Genomic DNA, 21,055 nt, shown 5'->3' on the forward strand with positions numbered 1-21,055 from the left:
ATAACTAGGAAAGCAATTTTGTCACCACAATAATGCCCCAGAGGCGTTTGTTGCTTCTCAGACATGCTGAGAGCAAACAGGATCGGTGAGTCCAGATCTGTGACAGTGATTGAACCTCTGAGCTGATCTTTAGTCTTACACATACAACTCTACCCTGTGATTAAGGTTCACCGTGTTCTACTGGGTGCTAACCTGAACATTCACCCCCTTCATAAATTACTCTGGTCTCAAATTACCATTGGCATTGTGCCCATCATTAAGGCTTATCTGGGACTCTTCCACAGGACAACATCTGTTTGAAAGGACTTAAACCACCCTCTGTCCATCTCAGTAGGATTACTGTGGTCTTATGTCTCTTCATCACCCAGTTTTTCAAGCCATCAAATGAGTTGCTATAAATGTGTATATACTGCAGACCTTATTATACCACGAAGGTCCCCATTAAACAAAATGTACAGCTGACCCTAAATATTGACTTTGGTACCGTGACTGAGATTGAATGGTATCACCCTGAATGACATCTGTTGTCCAATCTCTGGAGGAGAACCATCTCTCATTGACAGTCAGTGTTGCTGCTCAGTAACAACTCCACTGGAAACTAACATGTCAACATTACTGAGAGTGGCTCGTCTTACATAAATATTGCACTGTTAAAGCTTTCAAAATCCCCATTTTTGCATTAAACATTACTTTAAATCTTTTTGTAGACAAATTACTCACTCTGAAGCAATTCAGTTTTCTCTGAGAGCAACTTTTACCCTGAATGAGTCTCATGTTGTATATCATAATGATTCCAAGAAATTGTTGCAATCACTAACTTGGAGGCAGGGAAGGTAAAGGGATCTAACACAGGATTAAGTTGAGGAGGTTGTTGGATAAAAGGATGGACGGGGATTTAATAGTGAAAACACGAGAGAGAGAGAGAGAGAGAGAGAGAGAGAGAGAGAGAGAGAGAGAGAGAGAGAGAGAGAGAGAGAGCGCGCGGGAATGCATAATTTAGTATATAGTAATATATACTATATATAGTATATGTGTCTGTGTGTGTGTGGGGCAGCATGGTGGCGCAGTGGAGAACACAGTCACAGTAAGAAGGTCCTGGGTTCAAGCCCCGGGGTAGTCCAACCTTGGGGGTCGTCCCCAGTCGTCCTCTGTGTGGAGTTTGCATGTTCTCCCCGTGTCTGTGTGGTTTTCTTCCGGGTGCTCTGGTTTCCTCCCACAGTCCAAAGACATGTAGGTCAGGTGAATCGGCCGTAATAAATTGTCACTAGGTGTGTGTGTGTGTGTGTGGGCGCCCCTGTGATGGACTGGTGGCCTGTCCAGGGTGTCACCCCCGCCTGCTGCCCAATGACTGCTGGGTTTGACTCCAGCATCCCTCAACCCGAATTGGGATAAGCAGCTTGGATGATATATATATATATATATATATATATATATATATATATATATATATAAAACTGCAGTCAAATTCCTGTATGTGTAGGCAAATTCCTGTATGCACGGGCCTATACATACTTGGCCAAATAAAACTAACTGTGATTTATTGTCTTTTTCAAGGAAACTCATTTTGCCACATAAAGTAAGAACATCATAAATGGACAATACAAACACAACCTTAGCCAATGGGAGGACTGCACATTTAAACAAAGAGTTATTGTACACGAGTTAAACGCTCAAGAAAAAAAAAGGCAAGGCTGATGAAAAAGTAATTTCTTGTCTATGAAAGTGCATAGGAGCTTATAAGGCCCTTCACCATTTTATTCTTCTGACCTTTGGTTGCAGTTGTATCCTTGTTTCACCAACGTTTAACTTGGAGACATTATCATGATGCCACGTGAACTCTTCATCCACAGACCTCTTGTCTGTCTCACCGTCTATGGCCTACATTGTTGTTTCATCCACCAAGGCCATATTTTTTTCTCTTATCTGTTGTGTAGGTGTACTGAAGTTGAATGTCCCTCACAATATGTATATTCCTTGAAAGGAAAAGTAAATGCATGTTACAAAATATGGTTTGGAACATGATTATGAATCAAGCTGTCAATTTATGGCAATGTTTGAGATGCAAGAGTTCAGAGGGATATCCGTCTCTGTGGAAACTCTGCAAGATGTCTTGTTTATAGCTTCGTGCTTTTAGTGTCTGGTGTTTTTCCATGTTGTGTGTTTTTAATAAACAGCTGCTGAGCGTTTAAAACACCGCCGTCCTCGTCCTCCATGTCTGTACTGCAGAGCCCCAGAAGAGCCCCAGGAAGGGCTCAGTTGCAATCGAGCTGCAGAGTCGATGCATGTTTTTACATTAAATTTTCTGTTCCTTTAAAGGGTAATTACGTTTTTAATGTACAACCTGGGTCTTATGAGTTTTTTTTTTTTTGTTTTTTTTTTACATCAGTGATGATACCATTTTACTCATGGGCTTCACTGTGTAGATCTTGGACACAGGATCGCTGCTGGACACAGCTTTACAACAAGCTGCTGGACACAAGCTCGTATGGTGCCAGGAAATGTGATCTTTAAATCTGTAAATCTGTCCTTTCAACAATAAAAAAACCCAATGCCTCAGTTAGACTGTGCACATTATTTCCCTCTATCTGCTCCTTGTGGTCTGCACTGGCTGGGTAGTTTATTGGTGGTTACTGTCAGCCTATGGTAACTGTAGGCTGGTCATTCCTGCAGGTTACAAGAATTAGCTCCGCAATGTCGTCCACCGTCGTTGATAGACATTTCAAGTAATTACTTTAGATTTGAAACTTTGCCGGTGACCAAAATGATATCACAACTGATATGCACAATGGCAAAAACTACAAAAATAAGACCCAGGTTGTCAAAAAAAAACAAACAAAAAAAAGCACTAAAAACAAACCAACAACAAAAGTGAATTATCCTTTGACATTTGATAAAAGAATCAGTCAAGAGGTATGTTTCGTTCAGATCATTTTCAATGATGCTCCTATTTTCCTATATTTTTCCATTTCTGTGGAAAAGAACAGAGCAGAGTAGAATAGAACAGATTAGCCTTTTAATTCATCGTTCATTACTCAATTCTAGATGACCCTGAGCATGACTTTATTTTTTTATTGTTTATTTTTATGTCTTTATTTTTCCTCTGGGGTGTTTTCCCACTGGCATTTATACTCTGTCCCTCCCTTGTGCCTTTTCCTCTGTCTCCTGTTTTCTCTTCTCTCTCTCTCCCTCCCTCTCCCTCTCTCTTGCCTGTAACACGATTGGCTTCCACAGATGTGCCTCACATAAAGGGACCTCAGGTGGTGCTGTTGTCCTGACATCCAATGAGGGAGCGTCAGAGTCTCGTGTAGGGGGCAACAGTGTGATGCGTGCTGTGTGAGGCTCCGGATAATCTGAGAGAGAGCGAGAGAGAGAGAGAGAGAGAGAGAGAGAGAGAGAGAGAGAGAGAGAGAGAGAGAGAGAGAGAGAGAGAGAGAAACCCTGTAGATTGAGCAGCTCTCTGTGGAGGAGGGCTGACTTTCCCTCCCTCAGAGCAGAAGCCTCTCTCTCTCTCCATCACTGAGCATCGTGCCGTATCCGGTGGTACAGAGGCAGTTTGCCGGTGCACGCGTCCTCTTTTCATTCCGCCGCCACAAACAGGAGGCTGCTATATATTTTTTTCTCACTATTTTTTGTCTGAGATAATACCGTTATTTTTGGGGAGTCTGGGACTTTTTGGCACGTCACGATTAGCTTTTTTCTCTTTAAGAAGTCCGGACAACTTTGGATAATAGCACAAGAGGCGCCCTCCCTCTCTCCCGTACACACACCGTGCTAAAATGCAGGTCGGACGTAAATCGTGTTGGAGGCAATTGCAGGCTTCTTTTTTTAGACTCTTGTGTCTTATCCCTACAGGATTCCCCGTCCGAAGTGTGGATATGCAACGCGCAACCGACAACATCACCATCCGACAGGGTGACACAGCGGTGATCAGGTAAGACAAACTTTGCTTACCCCCCTCCCCACACACACACACACACACACACACACACACACACACACTTAACTCCCATCTTCCAGTAACGGTACACACCTGGTCCCTTATCCGGCTGTTTACAATGTGTACTGTGGGTAGTACGACTCAAACTGGCATTTAACCAGAGGTGAAGTTCACCCTCTGAGAGACACACACACACACACACACACACACACACACACACACACACACACACACACACACACACACACACACACACACACACACAGAGTCTCCCCCCAAATACACTTGGAAATACTTGATGCAAATGGATCAATGCCTTGATCACAATCTACTTCCGAGTTTATCGTAACCCCCCCCCCCCAAAAAAAAAGAAAGAGAGAAGCCCACAGCGCGCGACGCATATTTCCTTGGGGAGCATTTTCCGTTTGATCCTGATGCGTACGGCGGCTAAAGAGCCCAGGAGTTGTGGTCCCAGTGTCTCTGTCTAGTGGAGAGAGGCTTCATCACATGTAAGGTGTTATCAGTGTGTAGTAGGGACCACAGAGATGTGCGAGATAGGGTTAGGACATTTCTTTTGCCGTCACATTTAGTACACTATCTAGTATGTGTCATTATCTTTTTTTTATTTTTTTTGTTGAAATTGGGGGGGGGTCAGCTTTTGTGTAGCGAAAAGCTCTGCACAGCCTTTTTAATCTTGTCCCAGACAAAGCAAGCTGTCAACTTGGTGGTATTGTGATACTGGAGGCCAGATGTCAGTGGACACGTGACCCGGAGGCAAGTGTTTGTGACAACCAGTGCATGGGGATTTACTTTTTTTTTTTTTTTAAACAACTTGCTTTGCCCCCCCCCCCCCAGCCCCAATTCCCCTCCTATCGCCACTCAAAATAGGATTCAGGGAAGTAGGCTGCACACACAAATCAGACACACACAACCTGATGGATCTCTCTCTCGCTCTCTCGCTCTCTCTCTCTCTCTCTCTCTCTCTCTCTCTCTCTCTCTCTCTCTCTCTCTCCTCTCTCTCTCTCTCTCTCTCTCTCTCTCTCTCTCCTCCCTGCTCGCTCTCCTCCTCGCTCATCCCTTATTTGGTACCTCACCGTCTCATGTAATGAATGTGAGAATATATAATGCAATTACGGAATAGACCTCTAGCACACCCTGTCAAAACATGGTAAGTGATCGTTGTGGATACCCACATACACATGTTGGTGCGGACACACTCTTATTACACATGTACAGGAATAAATCCGTTAAATGGATTTCCTCTTGGAAAGAGGTGCCACCATTTCAATTACCTGCTGTTCAAGTTAGTCAGCTGAGACTCATTCACTGTTTAACTTTCCAGGAGACACAGCTATTTGTTTCACTTTCTAAATCCAATTGACTGTACCTTTGCTGTATTCCACCATTTGCCATATAGTCAACCATTGAAACATATTTTTTCTTACCTTCTTTCCCTTAAAGAACAGTAGCCCCGTTTTAAAGATGATTATTTAATATTTGCTAAACTTCGTGAGTATCCAAGCCACTTGTGTGTTAAAGTTTACATTAATGGCTTTAGGGATCCAGAGATTACTTACTGTCAGTCATGCGACAATAAAAATTCTGATTACCATGGCAACAGTTATTCATACCTAGTTTCCCATTGACAAATTGGGTTGGAAAAGAAGAAGAAGAAAACATTAAGTGCCTAAATGTGAAAAGTGGTCAAGGCCAGGTGGCAGTGGGTTTATAATTTGTTGAGTTGGAGAGTGTATTTGGTTCCATAAACTGGATTTTGTGAGGGATGAAGAGATGTTGTGGATCTGGGGGTGTAATATTGCCCGCACTCTTTTTTTACTGAAGCCTGCAGCTGCAGCCGTGTCAGTCGTGGCACAAGAGGAGAGTGGCTGGAACAGAGAAACAGTATGTGGCCAAACTGCCATGGCAGAACACACAGCAGCAAGCCTCCACACTGAAATGAGAGAGGAACTTTGCTTTTACCAGCGTCCTAGCACTGTGTAGTCTGTGCCATGCTGAACAGACATCCAAAATCTTCTTCCAAGTCTTGCTGAAGTTGCAACTTTTGGACACGCAACTGCAGTCAGTGGTACATATCTCACAGAGGAACCATGTTTAAGTGCCCTACAAATCCTGCTTACGGACTGTCGCTAAGTGGCAAACTGCTCACTAAAACTGAATAAACTGAAACATGATTCACAGTTATCGTCGTGGTTGATTAGCATGGTTGGGGACAGGATCCTTTCAAGTGTTTACCAAGTCGTCCTTGCTCATATGAAGAGCATGAAGATAACACTGACAACACTGGGTAGCATTCTGCTTTAAGTACACATCAGCTGTGAAGACTTAGCAACTCTAAACCTTTGATCCCTTCTGCCTGTTTAGATAGTCAACGTGTTAATCTGCAAGAGCAGGAGAGTGTTTGAAGCCAGTCACTATGTTTGGCAGGCTTAGATGAGTTTCACAGTTTCACACCCACGTTGCGTCAAACAAACAGCTGATGAGGCATCATGTAGAAGAGGCATTCAGATTCTCCTTCTTCCTCTCTCTCTCTCTCTCTCTCTCTCTCTCTCTCTCTCTCTCTCTCTCTCTCTCTCTCTCTCTCTCTCTCTCTCCATAGGTTTGAATTCGGTGGTTGAGATTAGTATTGGTTTCCTATGTACTTCCCATTGGTGTCATAGACCAGTGGACCAAGTGAACAAATTGCATCCTGAACAGTATTTGATGTTCCTTTATTTATTTATTTATTTATTTTTGGAACCCCCCCCCTTTTCTCCCAGTTGTATCCGGCCAATCACCCCACTCTTCCGAGCCGTCCCGGTCGCTGCTCCACCCCCTCTGCCAATCCGGGGAGGGCTGCAGACTACCACATGCCTCCTCCCATACATGTGGAGTTCCCAGACGCTTCTTTTCACCTGACAGTGAGGAGTTCCGCTAGAGGGACGTAGTGCATGGCAGGATCAGGCACCCTGACCGACCAGAGGAGACGCTAGTGCAGCGACCAGGGCACATACCCACATATGGCTTCGCACCTGCAGACACGGCCAATTTGTGTCTGTAGCGATACCCAACCAAGCCGGAGGTAACGTGTGTTGGTAGGCAACAGAATACACCGCTCGCCCTGATGTTCCTTTATTGAGTAGTATTTGTCACCAAGCAGTCTGTTGCACATACTGGGAAATGTTTTTTGCAAATTTGTTTCACTCTGAGGTGGCTTTTGCCTCCAATAGTATTGAATCTAGGGCTTTATCTGAACTGGCATGTTTCATACATGCAGTAGTGACTTAGCATCCAGAGTATCATGGAGGTGATGCTGAGCTGTATCAATTTTCCTCACTCATAGTGAGACCCGTCTTTGTCTTTTGGCAGAAGAAAAGAAAGCGTCCTCATAGCTTTTTGAGCTGTCTCTTTTCACAATAGTTCACTTTTCAGTTGTTTTTTTGTCTCTAACTATGCATTGGCGTTAAGAGGAAGCTTGTGGTGGTGGGTGCAGTAAAATTGACAATTGCTTATTAAAGCAATAATGACAAAAGCACGGTGATTGTTCTCCTCCAGGTCAATTATCTATACAATGACAATATCTTTGGCCTGCCTCATTATTTTTAGAGCTTTTGCTTTGCCCCGGAGGAGCTATGTCACAGCTAACCCTGCACATCTGCCTTTAATTTGAGTCTCAGAGAAAGACACACATTGTGCATTCAAACCCTGCTAGAGGCTTACGTTGAAAGCACATTTTTGTGTTTTTGAAAACGTCCATGACTAGCACTTCGGACTTTTAAAAATTGATGGCCAACACATTTTTTTTAAAATATGTTTATTGGCATTTACAATTTTAGCATATCAAACAAGTCACATATTGAGTAATTTAACACAATAACCCCTCACCTCCCCTCACTCAACATTCCCAGATCCTCAATGAGAAATACAAATTAAAAAAATAATGAAATGACATACAACTAAATTGAAGACAACAAAACAAAACAAAAACAAAAAAAATGAAGAAAAATAAATAATCAGCATGGTTCACCTATACACAGAAAAATCCTCGGTTTACAGTCAATACTAGTTGGGCCGTTCCTGACTCAAGAGGCATCCCAGTCTGTTATACTGGTTAAAGTATCAAAGTAAGTCAGAAAAGGCATCCAGACTTTCTTGAAGTTGTCCCTGTTACCCCTAAAGGTAATTTTGATCTTTTCCAACTTAAGATAATACATAATATCCCTGATAAAATGTGCTGCAATTGTCATTAACTATACTGAAAAGAACCACAACTTGCCTTTGCTAATCTGAGATGAGACTTCCCGGCAAGGGCATTTATCTGACTATACCAGAACAGCTACTTTGTCAAAAGCAGATCATTTGTTTCGACGTTGCAGTTGTAGGTACAGTTTACCAACGGCACAGTACATGTATTGAATGCATACAGTAAATCTGTGTCATCTCTGGAGCTGCAGCAGAAGATGAATGACTCAAAGAATAGTGTAGAGCCATTGTTTGGAAAGGTGCAGAAAGGACAAAGCTTTATTTTTAACTTTTGCCATCAGCTACTACAGCAGAATAGACTTTTGAAGGTATCTTCATACCCAAATCAATCTCGAAAATGTTCTGACCTAGATTTACATGTTAGAAGTAGGTGTAGGAAATAAGTCCTTACTACTTGGCATTACACTTACACAACAAAGACACATTTTGTTTAATTAACACAGATTGTTTCCATGTCACGTTGTTGGATTAAGTTATATTATTAAAACACCAGGGAGCTTTGTGTTATCTGATATTCATATGACCACTTCCCTGTTGACCTGCAGTGGTGATATTTCATATTAACTGTGAATGGTAACAAAGCTGTGTTGTTTTGATCGGGGATGTTGGGCCACATGTAGAGGAGATGGTCTCTCTTCCAGCTAATTTAGCCAGGCAAGCTACTACATATGGCTGGGTAACAATTCAATAGTATCGTTATTGTCTTTCAGTGGTATTGTATCAGGATGCAATTCAGATATTGTCATATTGTGATACACAACTTTGTTGTCTGAACTAATCCTAACTAGTTCTTAAGTTCCTAAAATTTCTCATAAAATTAAGTCTGAAATATTTGGGGGAGTAATATATGAAAATTAGTTTATCTTTGATATTTTACACACACACACACATACACACACACACACACACACACACACACACACACACACACACACACACATATATATATATATATATACACACACACACATACATACAGTGCATCCGGAAAGTATTCACACCCCTTCACTTTCTTCAAATTTTGTTATGTTACAGCCTTATTCCAAAATGTATTAAATTCCTTTTTTTCCCCTCATCAATCTACATACAATACCCCATAATGACAAAGCGAAAAAGGTTTTGTAGAAATTTTTGCAAATTTATTAAAAACAAAAAACTGAAATATTGCATGTACATAAGTATTCACACCCTTTACTCAGTACTTGGTTGAGGCACCCTTGGCAGCGATTACAGCCTCAAGTCTTCTTGGGTATAAAGCTACAACCTTGGCACAGCTATATTTGGGGTATTTCTCCCATTCTTCTCTGCAGATCCTCTTGAGTTCTGTAAGGTTAGATGGGGAGCGTCGCTGCACATCTATTTTCAGGTCTTTACAGAGATCTTCAATGGAGTTCAAGTCTGGGCTCTGGCTGGGCCAATCAAGGACATTCACAGACTTGTCCCGAAGCCACTCCTTCGTTGTCTTGGCTGTGTGCTTACGGCCATTGTCGTGTTGAAAGGTAAACCTTCGCCCCAGTCTGAGGTCCTGAGCGTTCTGGAGCAGGTTTTCATCATGGATCTCTCTGTACTTTGCCTCATTCATCTTTCCCTCGATCCTGACTAGTCTCCCAGTTCCTGCCACTGAAAAACATCCCCACAGTATGATGCTGCCACCACCATGCTTCACTGTAGGGATGGTATTAGCAAGGTGATGAGAGCTGCCTGGTTTCCTCCAGACGTGACGTTTGGCATTCAGACCAAAGAGTTCAATCTTGGTTTCATCAGACCAGAGAGTCTTGTTTCTCATGGTCTGAGAGTCCTTTAGGTGCTTTCTGGCAAACTCCGAGCGGGCTGTCATGTGCCTTTTACTGAGCAGAGGCTTCCGTCCGGCCACTCTACCATAAAGGCCTGATTGGTGGAGTGCTGCAGAGATGGTTGTCCTTCTGGAAGGTTCTCCCATCTCCACAGAGGATCGCTGGAGCTCTGTCAGAGTGACCATCGGGTTCTTGGTCACCTCCTTGACCAAGGCCCTTCTCCCCCGATTGCTCAGTTTGGCTGGGCAGCCAGCTCTAGGAAGAGTCCTGGTGAATCCAAACTTTTTCTATTTACGAATGATGGAGACCACTGTGCTCTTCGGGACCCTTCAAAGCTGTGGAATTTTTTTTGTACCCTTCCCCAGATCTGTGCCTCGATACAATCCTGTCTCGGAGGTCCATAGACAATTTCTTTGACTTCATGGCTTGGTTTCTGCTCTGACATGCACTGTCAACAGTGGGACCTTATATAGACAGGCGTGTGCCTTTCCAAATCATGTCCAATCAATTGAATTTACTACAGGTGGACTCCAATAGAGATGTAGAAACATCCCAAGGATGGTCAGTGGAAACAGGATGAACCTGATCTCAATTTTGAGTGTCATAGCAAAGGGTGTGAATACTTATGTACATGCAATATTTCAGTTTTTTAATTTTAATACATTTGCAAAAATTTCTACAAAACCTTTTTCACTTTGTCATTATGGGGTATTGTGTGTAGATTGATGAGAAAAAAAAAGAATTTAATCCATTTTGGAATAAGGCTGTAACATAACAAAATGTGGGGAAAGTGAAGGGGTGTGAATACTTTCCGGATGCACTGTGTATATATATATATACACTACCGTTCAAAAGTTTGGGATCACATTGAAATGTCCATATTTTTGAAGGACAAGCACTGTACTTTTCAATGAAGATAACTTTAAACTAGTCTTAACTTTAAAGAAATACACTCTATACATTGCTAATGTGGTAAATGACTATTCTAGCTGCAAATGTCTGGTTTTTGGTGCAATATCTATATAGGTGTATACAGGCCCATTTCAAGCAACTATCACTCCAGTGTTCTAATGGTACAATGTGTTTGCTCATTGGCTCAGAAGGCTAATTGATGATTAGAAAACCCTTGTGCAATCATGTTCACACATCTGAAAACAGTTTAGCTCGTTACAGAAGCTACAAAACTGACCTTCCTTTGAGCAGATTGAGTTTCTGGAGCATCACATTTGTGGGGTCAATTAAACGCTCAAAATGGCCAGAAAAAGAGAACTTTCATCTGAAACTCGACAGTCTATTCTTGTTCTTAGATATGAAGGCTATTCCATGCGAGAAATTGCTAAGAAATTGAAGATTTCCTACACCGGTGTGTACTACTCCCTTCAGAGGACAGCACAAACAGGCTCTAACCAGAGTAGAAAAGAAGTGGGTGGCCGCGTTGCACAACTGAGCAAGAAGATAAGTACATTAGAGTCTCTAGTTTGAGAAACAGACGCCTCACAGGTCCCCAACTGGCATCTTCATTAAATAGTACCCGCAAAACACCAGTGTCAACATCTACAGTGAAGAGGCGGCTGCGGGATTCTGGGCTTCAGGGCAGAGTGGCAAAGAAAAGCCATATCTGAGACTGACCAATAAAAGAAAAAGATTAAGATGGGCAAAAGAACACAGACATTGGACAGAGGAAGACTGGAAAAAAGTGTTGTGGACGGATGAATCCAAGTTTGAGGTGTTTGGATCACAAAGAAGAACGTTTGTGAGACGCAGAACAAATGAAAAGATGCTGGAAGAATGCCTGACGCCATCTGTTAAGCATGGTGGAGGTAATGTGATGGTCTGGGGTTGCTTTGGTGCGGGTAAGGTGGGAGATTTGTACAGGGTAAAAGGGATTCTGAATAAGGAAGGCTATCACTCCATTTTGCAACGCCATGCCATACCCAGTGGACAGCGCTTGATTGGAGCCAATTTCATCCTACAACAGGACAATGACCCTAAACACACCTCCAAATTGTGCAAGAACTATTTAGAGCAGAAGCAGGCAGCTGGTATTCTATCGGTAATGGAGTGGCCAGCGCAGTCACCAGATCTGAACCCCATTGAGCTGTTGTGGGAGCAGCTTGACCGTATGGTACGCAAGAAGTGCCCATCCAACCAATCCAACTTGTGGGAGCTGCTTCTGGAAGCGTGGGGTGCAATTTCTCCAGATTACCTCAACAAATTAACAGCTAGAATGCCAAAGGTCTGCAATGCTGTAATTGCTGCAAATGGAGGATTCTTTGACGAAAGCATAGTTTGATGTAAAATAAATCTTATTTCAAATACAAATCATTATTTCTAACCTTGTCAATGTCTTGACTCTATTTTCTATTCATTTCACAACATATGGTGGTGAATAAGTGTAACTTTTCATGGAAAACACAAAATTGTTTGGGTGATCCCAAACTTTTGAACGGTAGTGTATATATATACACTACCGTTCAAAAGTTTGGGATCACCCAAACAATTTTGTGTTTTCCATGAAAAGTTACACTTATTCACCACCATATGTTGTGAAATGAATAGAAAATAGAGTCAAGACATTGACAAGGTTAGAAATAATGATTTGTATTTGAAATAAGATTTATTTTACATCAAACTATGCTTTCGTCAAAGAATCCTCCATTTGCAGCAATTACAGCATTGCAGACCTTTGGCATTCTAGCTGTTAATTTGTTGAGGTAATCTGGAGAAATTGCACCCCACGCTTCCAGAAGCAGCTCCCACAAGTTGGATTGGTTGGATGGGCACTTCTTTGAGCAGATTGAGTTTCTGGAGCATCACATTTGTGGGGTCAATTAAACGCTCAAAATGGCCAGAAAAAGAGAACTTTCATCTGAAACTCGACAGTCTATTCTTGTTCTTAGAAATGAAGGCTATTCCATGCGAGAAATTGCTAAGAAATTGAAGATTTCCTACACCGGTGTGTACTACTCCCTTCAGAGGACAGCACAAACAGGCTCTAACAGGTACTATTTAATGAAGATGCCAGTTGGGGACCTGTGAGGCGTCTGTTTCTCAAACTAGAGACTCTAATGTACTTATCTTCTTGCTCAGTTGTGCAACGCGGCCTCCCACTTCTTTTTCTACTCTGGTTAGAGCCTGTTTGTGCTGTCCTCTGAAGGGAGTAGTACACACCGGTGTAGGAAATCTTCAATTTCTTTGCAATTTCTCGCATGGAATAGCCTTCATTTCTAAGAACAAGAATAGACTGTCGAGTTTCAGATGAAAGTTCTCTTTTTCTGGCCATTTTGAGCGTTTAATTGACCCCACAAATGTGATGCTCCAGAAACTCAATCTGCTCAAAGAAGTGCCCATCCAACCAATCCAACTTGTGGGAGCTGCTTCTGGAAGCGTGGGGTGCAATTTCTCCAGATTACCTCAACAAATTAACAGCTAGAATGCCAAAGGTCTGCAATGCTGTAATTGCTGCAAATGGAGGATTCTTTGACGAAAGCAAAGTTTGATGTAAAAAAAATCTTATTTCAAATACAAATCATTATTTCTAACCTTGTCAATGTCTTGACTCTATTTTCTATTCATTTCACAACATATGGTGGTGAATAAGTGTGACTTTTCATGGAAAACACAAAATTGTTTGGGTGATCCCAAACTTTTGAACGGTAGTGTATATATATATATATATATATATATATATATATATATATATATATATATATATCCAGATCGCCAGTGAGATCAGGTACAAACCTTTTTAATGCCACGAGCAATTGCTTATGGCATGAAACAGGCAGAATTTACTTGACTCACTTGATTATTTTGCTCCTTATTTGTTGAGCACTTTCTCTACTGTTGATTGTTTCTTTTAACAAAATTACATATATATATATATATATATATATATATTAATTCATTCATTCATCTTCAGCCACTTCTCCGGGGTAGGGTCGCGGTGGCAGCAAGCTAAGAAGGGCATTCCAGACGTCCCTCTCCCCAGCAATGCCCTCCGGCTCCTCCTGGGGGATCCCAAGGCATTCCCAGGCCAGATTGGACATGTAATAATAATAATAATAATAAATCAAACTTATATAGCGCTTTTCCAACACTCAAAGTCACTTTACAATAAACGGCAGTGAAACAAGACAACAGATTAACATAACACAGACACACGGGGTGGATGGGAAGGGGGAGTGCTACCTTATGTAGTCCCACCAGCAATTTCTGGGTCTACCCAGAACTACTTATATATTCACCATGATTATCATGATAATAACATTTTTGTGTACCACTGATTACATCTAACACAAAACTGCTCCAAACAATACTTCAGGAGGAGTGTGTTGTTTGACACCGAGACTCTGATAACACGCTTTGTCTATCTTCATTTTCTATGTAGGCTTAGTCTTTCTCATTCTGGTGTATGCTTTTACACTGACTGAGGTGGTAGTGTTACCCTTAAAACACTTATGACTGTAACCAGACATAAATACATTGTAATATGGCCCTTACGGTGTCGGTAAACATTTTATCATCTTGTTACAGTCTAGCAGCCTCCTTTGGCAACTGCATCTAACCAATTAATTTAGCAGTAAACATTGTGGCTATTGAGCTTAAAAACAAAATAACCGTATCCCATGTCCCTTGCTATCCTGGGAACTAAAAATTGAGCAATTATGCTCAATTTTGTTGAAGCAATATATATTGCATTTGGCCCTGTGTTTGCATGGGATTCCTCTGGGTACTGAGGTTTCCTCCCACAGTCCAAAGATGTGCATGTAAGGTAAACTGGAGACTCTAAATTGTCCGTAGGTATGAAATGTGTGTGTGTGTGTGTGTGTGTGTGTGTGTGTGTGTGTGTGTGTGTGTGTGTGTGTGTGTGTGTGTGTGTGTGTGTGTGTGTGTGTGTGTGTGTGTGTGTGTGTGTGTGCATGCGTGCGTGCGTGTCCTGTGATGGACTGGTGGTGTGCCCACTCCCCCGTTACCTTGAATTGGATAAAGTTGGTATATAAAAACAGCTGGATGGATGCAACTCAATCCATTTATTCTGAATGTGGATTTTCAGTTATAGGGGTTGATCTTGACAGTGGCTTTCTGTAGCATATTTTCTCCTCTTCAGTTCAAATGTTTCCCCTTGACATCAAAAGTTGCACAATGATCTTTGTGAAGAAAGGCTGACTGAGACGTAAAACAGACGGACACAAAATTAGACTGGAAGCTTATCAGCACACAAAAGATATGGAAGCAGTTTTTTTTGTTTTTTTTATTTCTTACAGTTTAGAGCCACTGCAGTGTCTGCCAGTGCCTCCATTTCTTTGACAATCTCTTTCCCTCTTTCACCTTCTCTCCCTCTGTCAGTCCTCTAGCATAGGATTGTCCAGCTGTGCTTTCTTGACCTGGTTCAAAGAGCAAGCATGCACGAGAGAGAGATTAACATGAGAGAGAAAACATGATAAAAGAAAAGGGACAGAATGATGGACAGAGAACACTGATCAAATAAGAGAGGTAAATTGAGAAGGGGGAAATGGGGGGGGGGTGAATAGGGAAGCAGGGGAAGGAGAGAACAGGGACACAGTATTAGTACAATCAGTGCCGTAATCCCCTCTGCTCCCGCCTGGGCAGACGCAGGATTTTCAAATCAATTTCATTTTTACTCATGATGTTGTACTGGTGGAGCGGAGTGGCTGCCAGCCGGGTCATTATCTTCCTGTCCTCATTCTGGCTTGGGACAGATCAGAGGTGAAGGGAAAGCAATGGGAGGGAGGGGTGCATGGTTTTATTTGTTTTGTTTTGTTTTGGGTTTTTTGGCAGACTTTTCCCAATTCCGCAAAAGATTTATTAAGTCTTTTTGGAAGTGCCTTGAGTCATCAGAACTTCCAGAAGCTTTCATGTTATTTTGCACAGGATCTGAATAATGTCCTGCGGAGACAGCATGAAGTCTTTTGACACAGAAGATGGACGTGGTTTTGATGCTCTCCTCCCTGGATCTCTGAACCCGGTAGAGTTCAGAGGGTTACGGGTGATTGTTTCAAAGACCCGCAAACAGGCATGTCCTCAGCTTGTAGTTTGATGTTTGCAGTTTCTCCTCAGATGTTATACCGGGAAACCAGGAACAACACATAATTTGCTTTCATAGTGTTCTTGTGAGTAACTCGGCCAGGGAGCCCCGCAGCTCTGAATTGGTTTGGATACAACAGAATATTAAAGTAGTAGTGTGCCCTAAAAGCAATTCCACTCCATTTCTACCTACCTTGGCTTTTGTTGGTGAGCCAGACAGTATAAGTGTATATTTAAACTACTCAGCAAGTTCTCACAGCCTCTGGCTTGCCGTGGCTGATGGTTGTAGATGTGATGTGACCGTATTCTTCTAGCTTTTAGAAAACCACCAAAATGTCAAGGAGAGGCGTTGCACATCACACTATGAGATAGTCTTTTTTAACTGAGATTAGCCTTTTATATACTTCAGAATTGCCATCAACAGCCTTTCATAAATGTCACCACTAAATTTCTGCATGTCCCAGTGTAGTAAAACCAATACCTGGGATATTTCCTGATGTGCCATTACCTTGCACGCCTGTCTTCTAAGGATTTTGGGGTCAATACTGGTAATTGGTTGTTGATTACACATCGTATCAAGGTCAATGTGTATTAAATCCATGTTGTTCGGGGTTATCCGCATAACGTCTCACAATTAGATATCAATAGGAAAAAGAGAAAAACCTGTCCGAATAAACAGTTTGTGTTTACCTTAATCAAAACAGGAAGAAATGTGAAGAAGCCATGATTCCAGCTTGCTTCCATTATACTGAATCCCTCCATCTAAGATGAATTGAGTATCCCTGAATTAACTGTGAATCATGCAAATACGAGTGGTGTTGACGTCAGTGAGCACAGCTGTAAATCCACATGGTTTTAAAGGAGATTAGAGGCCTAGAGTCAGTAAATTCATGACCAACACTACATATTGTTTACCTCCTATCTCTTGCAAGATCAGCAAAATGATTTGCTTACCTTGAGAGTTGCATACAGATTGCGTCAGAATGTAATTACAGATGTGATTCTACAGTAGTGGGGAACTTGTGTGCAACACAAAGTTTATTGTCCATCTTAATTATAAAGGCATTATGCTGCTGTAAACTGTGGCCTAGCGTAGCTCTAATTGGTTGGAGGTGTGGGTTGTTGGTATACTTACAGAATACCTGACAATGGCTGAATCAGCTCAAAATGAGTTCACGTGTGAGGTTCAGGCATCCTCCATGAGATGAGTTACCCATAATTATAGTTTCCCAATAGTTACCCATCCAGTTCTCAGAGCTACACTGGGTGGCATATAGCAGTATGAACAGAACAATGCCAAATAATAATAACACAATCAGTGCAGGGTTGATGTCTTAGGATCGCTGCATTTAAAACAGATTTTTTTTTTAATTACACAGGCAGTGTGGAATTTATGCATCCTGCTTTCCAAGCTCAGTGTGCAGACTTGCAGCTCATGGCTATGTGACAGTGGTGACTGGTGGTTTTAGGCACCGTTTTTACCTAAATTGCTTGCTATGCAAATATCGAAACTATCAATCGGATCACATTGATATAAACAGGGTAAAAGTAGTTATGCTAAAGCTTGCTAGCAAAAATTACATTGATCACTCTCAAGTTCTTTTGTAATTTGGATAATTTAGTTGATTGTTCATTAGATCAAATTTGACTTTATTGTCTTTTGGGTAGAATCCGTTTGTGAGGTACCAGGACGTTGACACAGAATCCTCTGCTTTAGATGCAGTCGGCCCCTGCATAATCCATTCATAACGTTTGACATAGAGCTCACTGGGTATTATCGCTAACATATGCCACTGCCTGTGATCCTGCTGCATACTATTATTAGAAGTAATTTAAAAAACAAATGGTTTTGGCCCTTTGAACTGTTTGAATTCCACATCTGCTTCAGGCTCCAAGTGCAAGCTGAATCTCAGTGAATAAGCTAGTATCTTCATCATGACTTGCATGAAGACGGTTTTAGTTCATGCTTAAGTAAAAGGGGGGAACATGTAGCGAGTGGGTAAGATGGAAGTCTTTTCTGGGAATAAATCAGTAGTTTTAAATTGGTTATAATTGATGCCAGCACCTAAAATTACATTTGAAGCACCCAACAGCCCCGTTCTTGGGCTAGCAGCAACTTTTCTCATCAAAAACAGCCAAAAATGTCTATGCTCATGAAGAGAAAAAAAAGTTCTATTTATTTGCACATTGGCCCCATGTTTGATGTCAGCATGCTTATTACATGGGAACCCAGACCACCTTTAAATATCTTTCTTAAAAAAAGTATTTGATACTCTCAAAAAAAAGTTAATAAAAAAAGCCTTTATGTCAGTCCAATGCAATGAGTCAAGCAACTTCTCAGTGAAGTCCCTTGTAGTTTTAACACTGTGAGATCACTGTGGAAAAAAACCCAGGATGAGTTTGAGCTCAAGTTAAGAAAATAGTCTTGTGGAGGTCGTCCGGGTAGCGTGGCAGTCTATTCCGTTGCCTACCAACATGGGGATTGCCGGTTCGAATCCCTGTGTTGCCTCCAGCTCGGTTGGGCATCCCTACAGACACTATCCATAGTTTTCACGTGACGTCACAGTCATATTGGAACGCCCACGTGGCGGGCAAAACACTTCCCAAACGGCAGCATTATTGACCCATCCAGAACGAAAATACATAGAACTGTCTGTACTTTTGTAAGCTTTCATTCTGGCGGCAGTGTAAGGAGAGGGATTCTCCACAAGATATATGTAAACATCGCCAAATTGGAGCTCTGGCAGGGACTTCGCTGTTTGTAGAGACTGAGATACTGCGGTGAGTGCTGTATATGGATCGCAAGTGCCCAAAACTTGTAGTTTGTTAATATATCTTTGTTTTTCTTCTTTCGTAAGGTGATCCAAATAGTTGTTGCTTGGAACAGCTGGAAAATTGACAGGTCTGTGCTGCTGCTTTGCGGAGTTTCCACTGTTGGCCGCCGTGCTGGAACTTTGTTTTGCCCACCACTGTCACGTGACTGAAAACTATGGATAGGCTGTGTCTGTGGGTGGGAAGTCGGACGTGGGTATGGGTCCTGATCGCTGCACTAGCGCCTCCTCTGGTTGGTCAGGGTGCCTGTTCGGGGGGAGGGGGAACAGGGGTGGAATAGCGTGATCCTCCCACGTGCTACGTCCCCCTGGTGAAACTCCTCATTGTCAGGTGAAAAGAAGCGGATGGAAACTCCACGTGTCGGAGGAGGCGTGTGGTAGTCTGCAGCCCTCCCCGGATCGGCAGATGGGGTGGAGCAGCAACTGGGACGGCTCGGAAGAGTAGGGTAATTAGATGGGTACAATTGACAATTTTCGAGAAAAAGTGGGGAAACCCCCCCCCCAAAAAAAAGAGAAAATAGCCTAAATTTGCTGTACCGCTGATATGTTTTGTCAACAAAAATATGAATTATTTGAAATTTCCGCTTCTCTATCCTGAGTTGTCAGAAGGCGTAATAGCTGGTCTCAGTGGCAGCAGATTGTATGAGACAGATGTTTTGTGTTACAACATGTTTACTCAGTTGGCTCTACAACATGTCCCAAAAATGAGGTCAGGAAAAGGCTGCTGCCTTGTAGTTGCAAGATGGAGAGACTCCTAAAAGAGCTCGGAGATTATTTAGACCTTCTCTCTTGGGCCTTGACATCGGGGGAAAAGACAGATAACATCATGCTCTAATTGCTCTATGCTCCCATCTGCTAGGCAGAGCATGAATCAATGGGTCAATCATAAAAACTTTTAATTGATATAATTTGACTATATAAAGTCATTAAGTAAGCTAAAAATGGTGTCTGCTTACAGAAACAAATTTTGGTTAAATGAATTTGTTATCCAATATTGAGTGACTGGTATCTCACCCATGTCTTGACTCAGAACAGAAGAGCATAGATAAGCGCATGTGGCTTCAAATTATTGTCTACAGTGAATAATTACTGATGATCGCTAGTCCTCATTTATAACTAGCACCACTGGGATAATTTTACACCAAAGTTAAACCCTTAATAGAGCCTTTTGTCAGCAGTTCCCACTACCCTATGTGGTCTTGTTGTGGCCTTGAACTGACACAGGGGTAAGCGGCAGCCTTGACCAATTCATTATTACTCGACTTTCATCGACAATTAAGCAACATTAGATAAAGAACTGTGGTGTAGCCTCATCTAAAAGGCAAGCTGTGTACAAAGAGTCTCCCGTCATTGGCTGACAAGGGATGGCATTTTCCAACATCTGTCCGCTGGTTAATTTATGAGAGAGAGAGGGGAGTTAGCATGTAAAACCAGACATTTTGCAGCGTTTGGCATCCTGGGGTTTTGAATACCATGTCAAGAAGTATTTTGTATTAGGGCAGGTAAAATGTTGTGAAGAATAAAGATTTGGGTTGCTGTGTTGTTGGGTAAGAGGCTGTGCATTGTGCAGCAAATTAATTCTCACCAAGCATGTGACAGGAAATAATGCTTACAAAATCCATTGATTGTTTGTTTGTGGCTTGTAAATTCATAACCCCCCCCCCCATTAATATAGTCCTTGCAGCAAATATAACTGTATAAATGTCTTTGCATGTCACAAAATCAATAACATGCCTGCAATTTTCATTTAAGCTTTCATAATGAGTGTTAGGTTGTTTTCTTCATGCGTAATAAATGCAGCCCATTGGCCATAAGAGTGCCCAGAAATGATCGATCAAGTTATAACTTAATCTCACATGGCTGCTGCGCCTAAGACATAGGCTCGGTGTGCCTGTGGCAAATGCTGGAGGGAAAAGGACTGGAACAGGTGGCCAGGCACACATGCAGTCCCTTGGAGACCCAGCAGGAACAGCCTTCCTTTGTGCCTTCACAGAGGAAACGAGAAAATGAAAAACTCTTGCCTATTACCGGATGACTTGATTAAACTTTTCAGATGTTATTTCTCAAAACGTATTTTGTGAGTTAAAAGCATATTTATTTAGATTTTGTCAGCGTTGCGGTACTGCGGTATGGTCTGTCATAAATAAGTCATGTTCAGAGGATGCTGCTGCTGTAAAAAAGGGATC

General features: G+C 42.0%; 1 protein-coding gene across 1 annotated transcript in view; it reads left to right on the forward strand.

The window, feature by feature from the left end:
• Positions 1-3,742: 3,742 nt before the first annotated feature.
• The window catches only part of lsamp (limbic system associated membrane protein), a 348,196-nt gene continuing 330,883 nt past the window's right edge, over positions 3,743-21,055 (forward strand). Inside the window, exon 1 of the mRNA XM_056283373.1 lies at positions 3,743-3,931. Within this exon, the coding sequence (XP_056139348.1) occupies positions 3,777-3,931 (155 nt within the window). The 5' untranslated portion in view covers positions 3,743-3,776. The remainder of the gene's footprint in view (positions 3,932-21,055) is intronic.

Source organism: Lampris incognitus, chromosome 7 (assembly GCF_029633865.1).
Source record: "Lampris incognitus isolate fLamInc1 chromosome 7, fLamInc1.hap2, whole genome shotgun sequence".
Classification (NCBI taxonomy): Eukaryota; Metazoa; Chordata; class Actinopteri; order Lampriformes; family Lampridae; genus Lampris; species Lampris incognitus.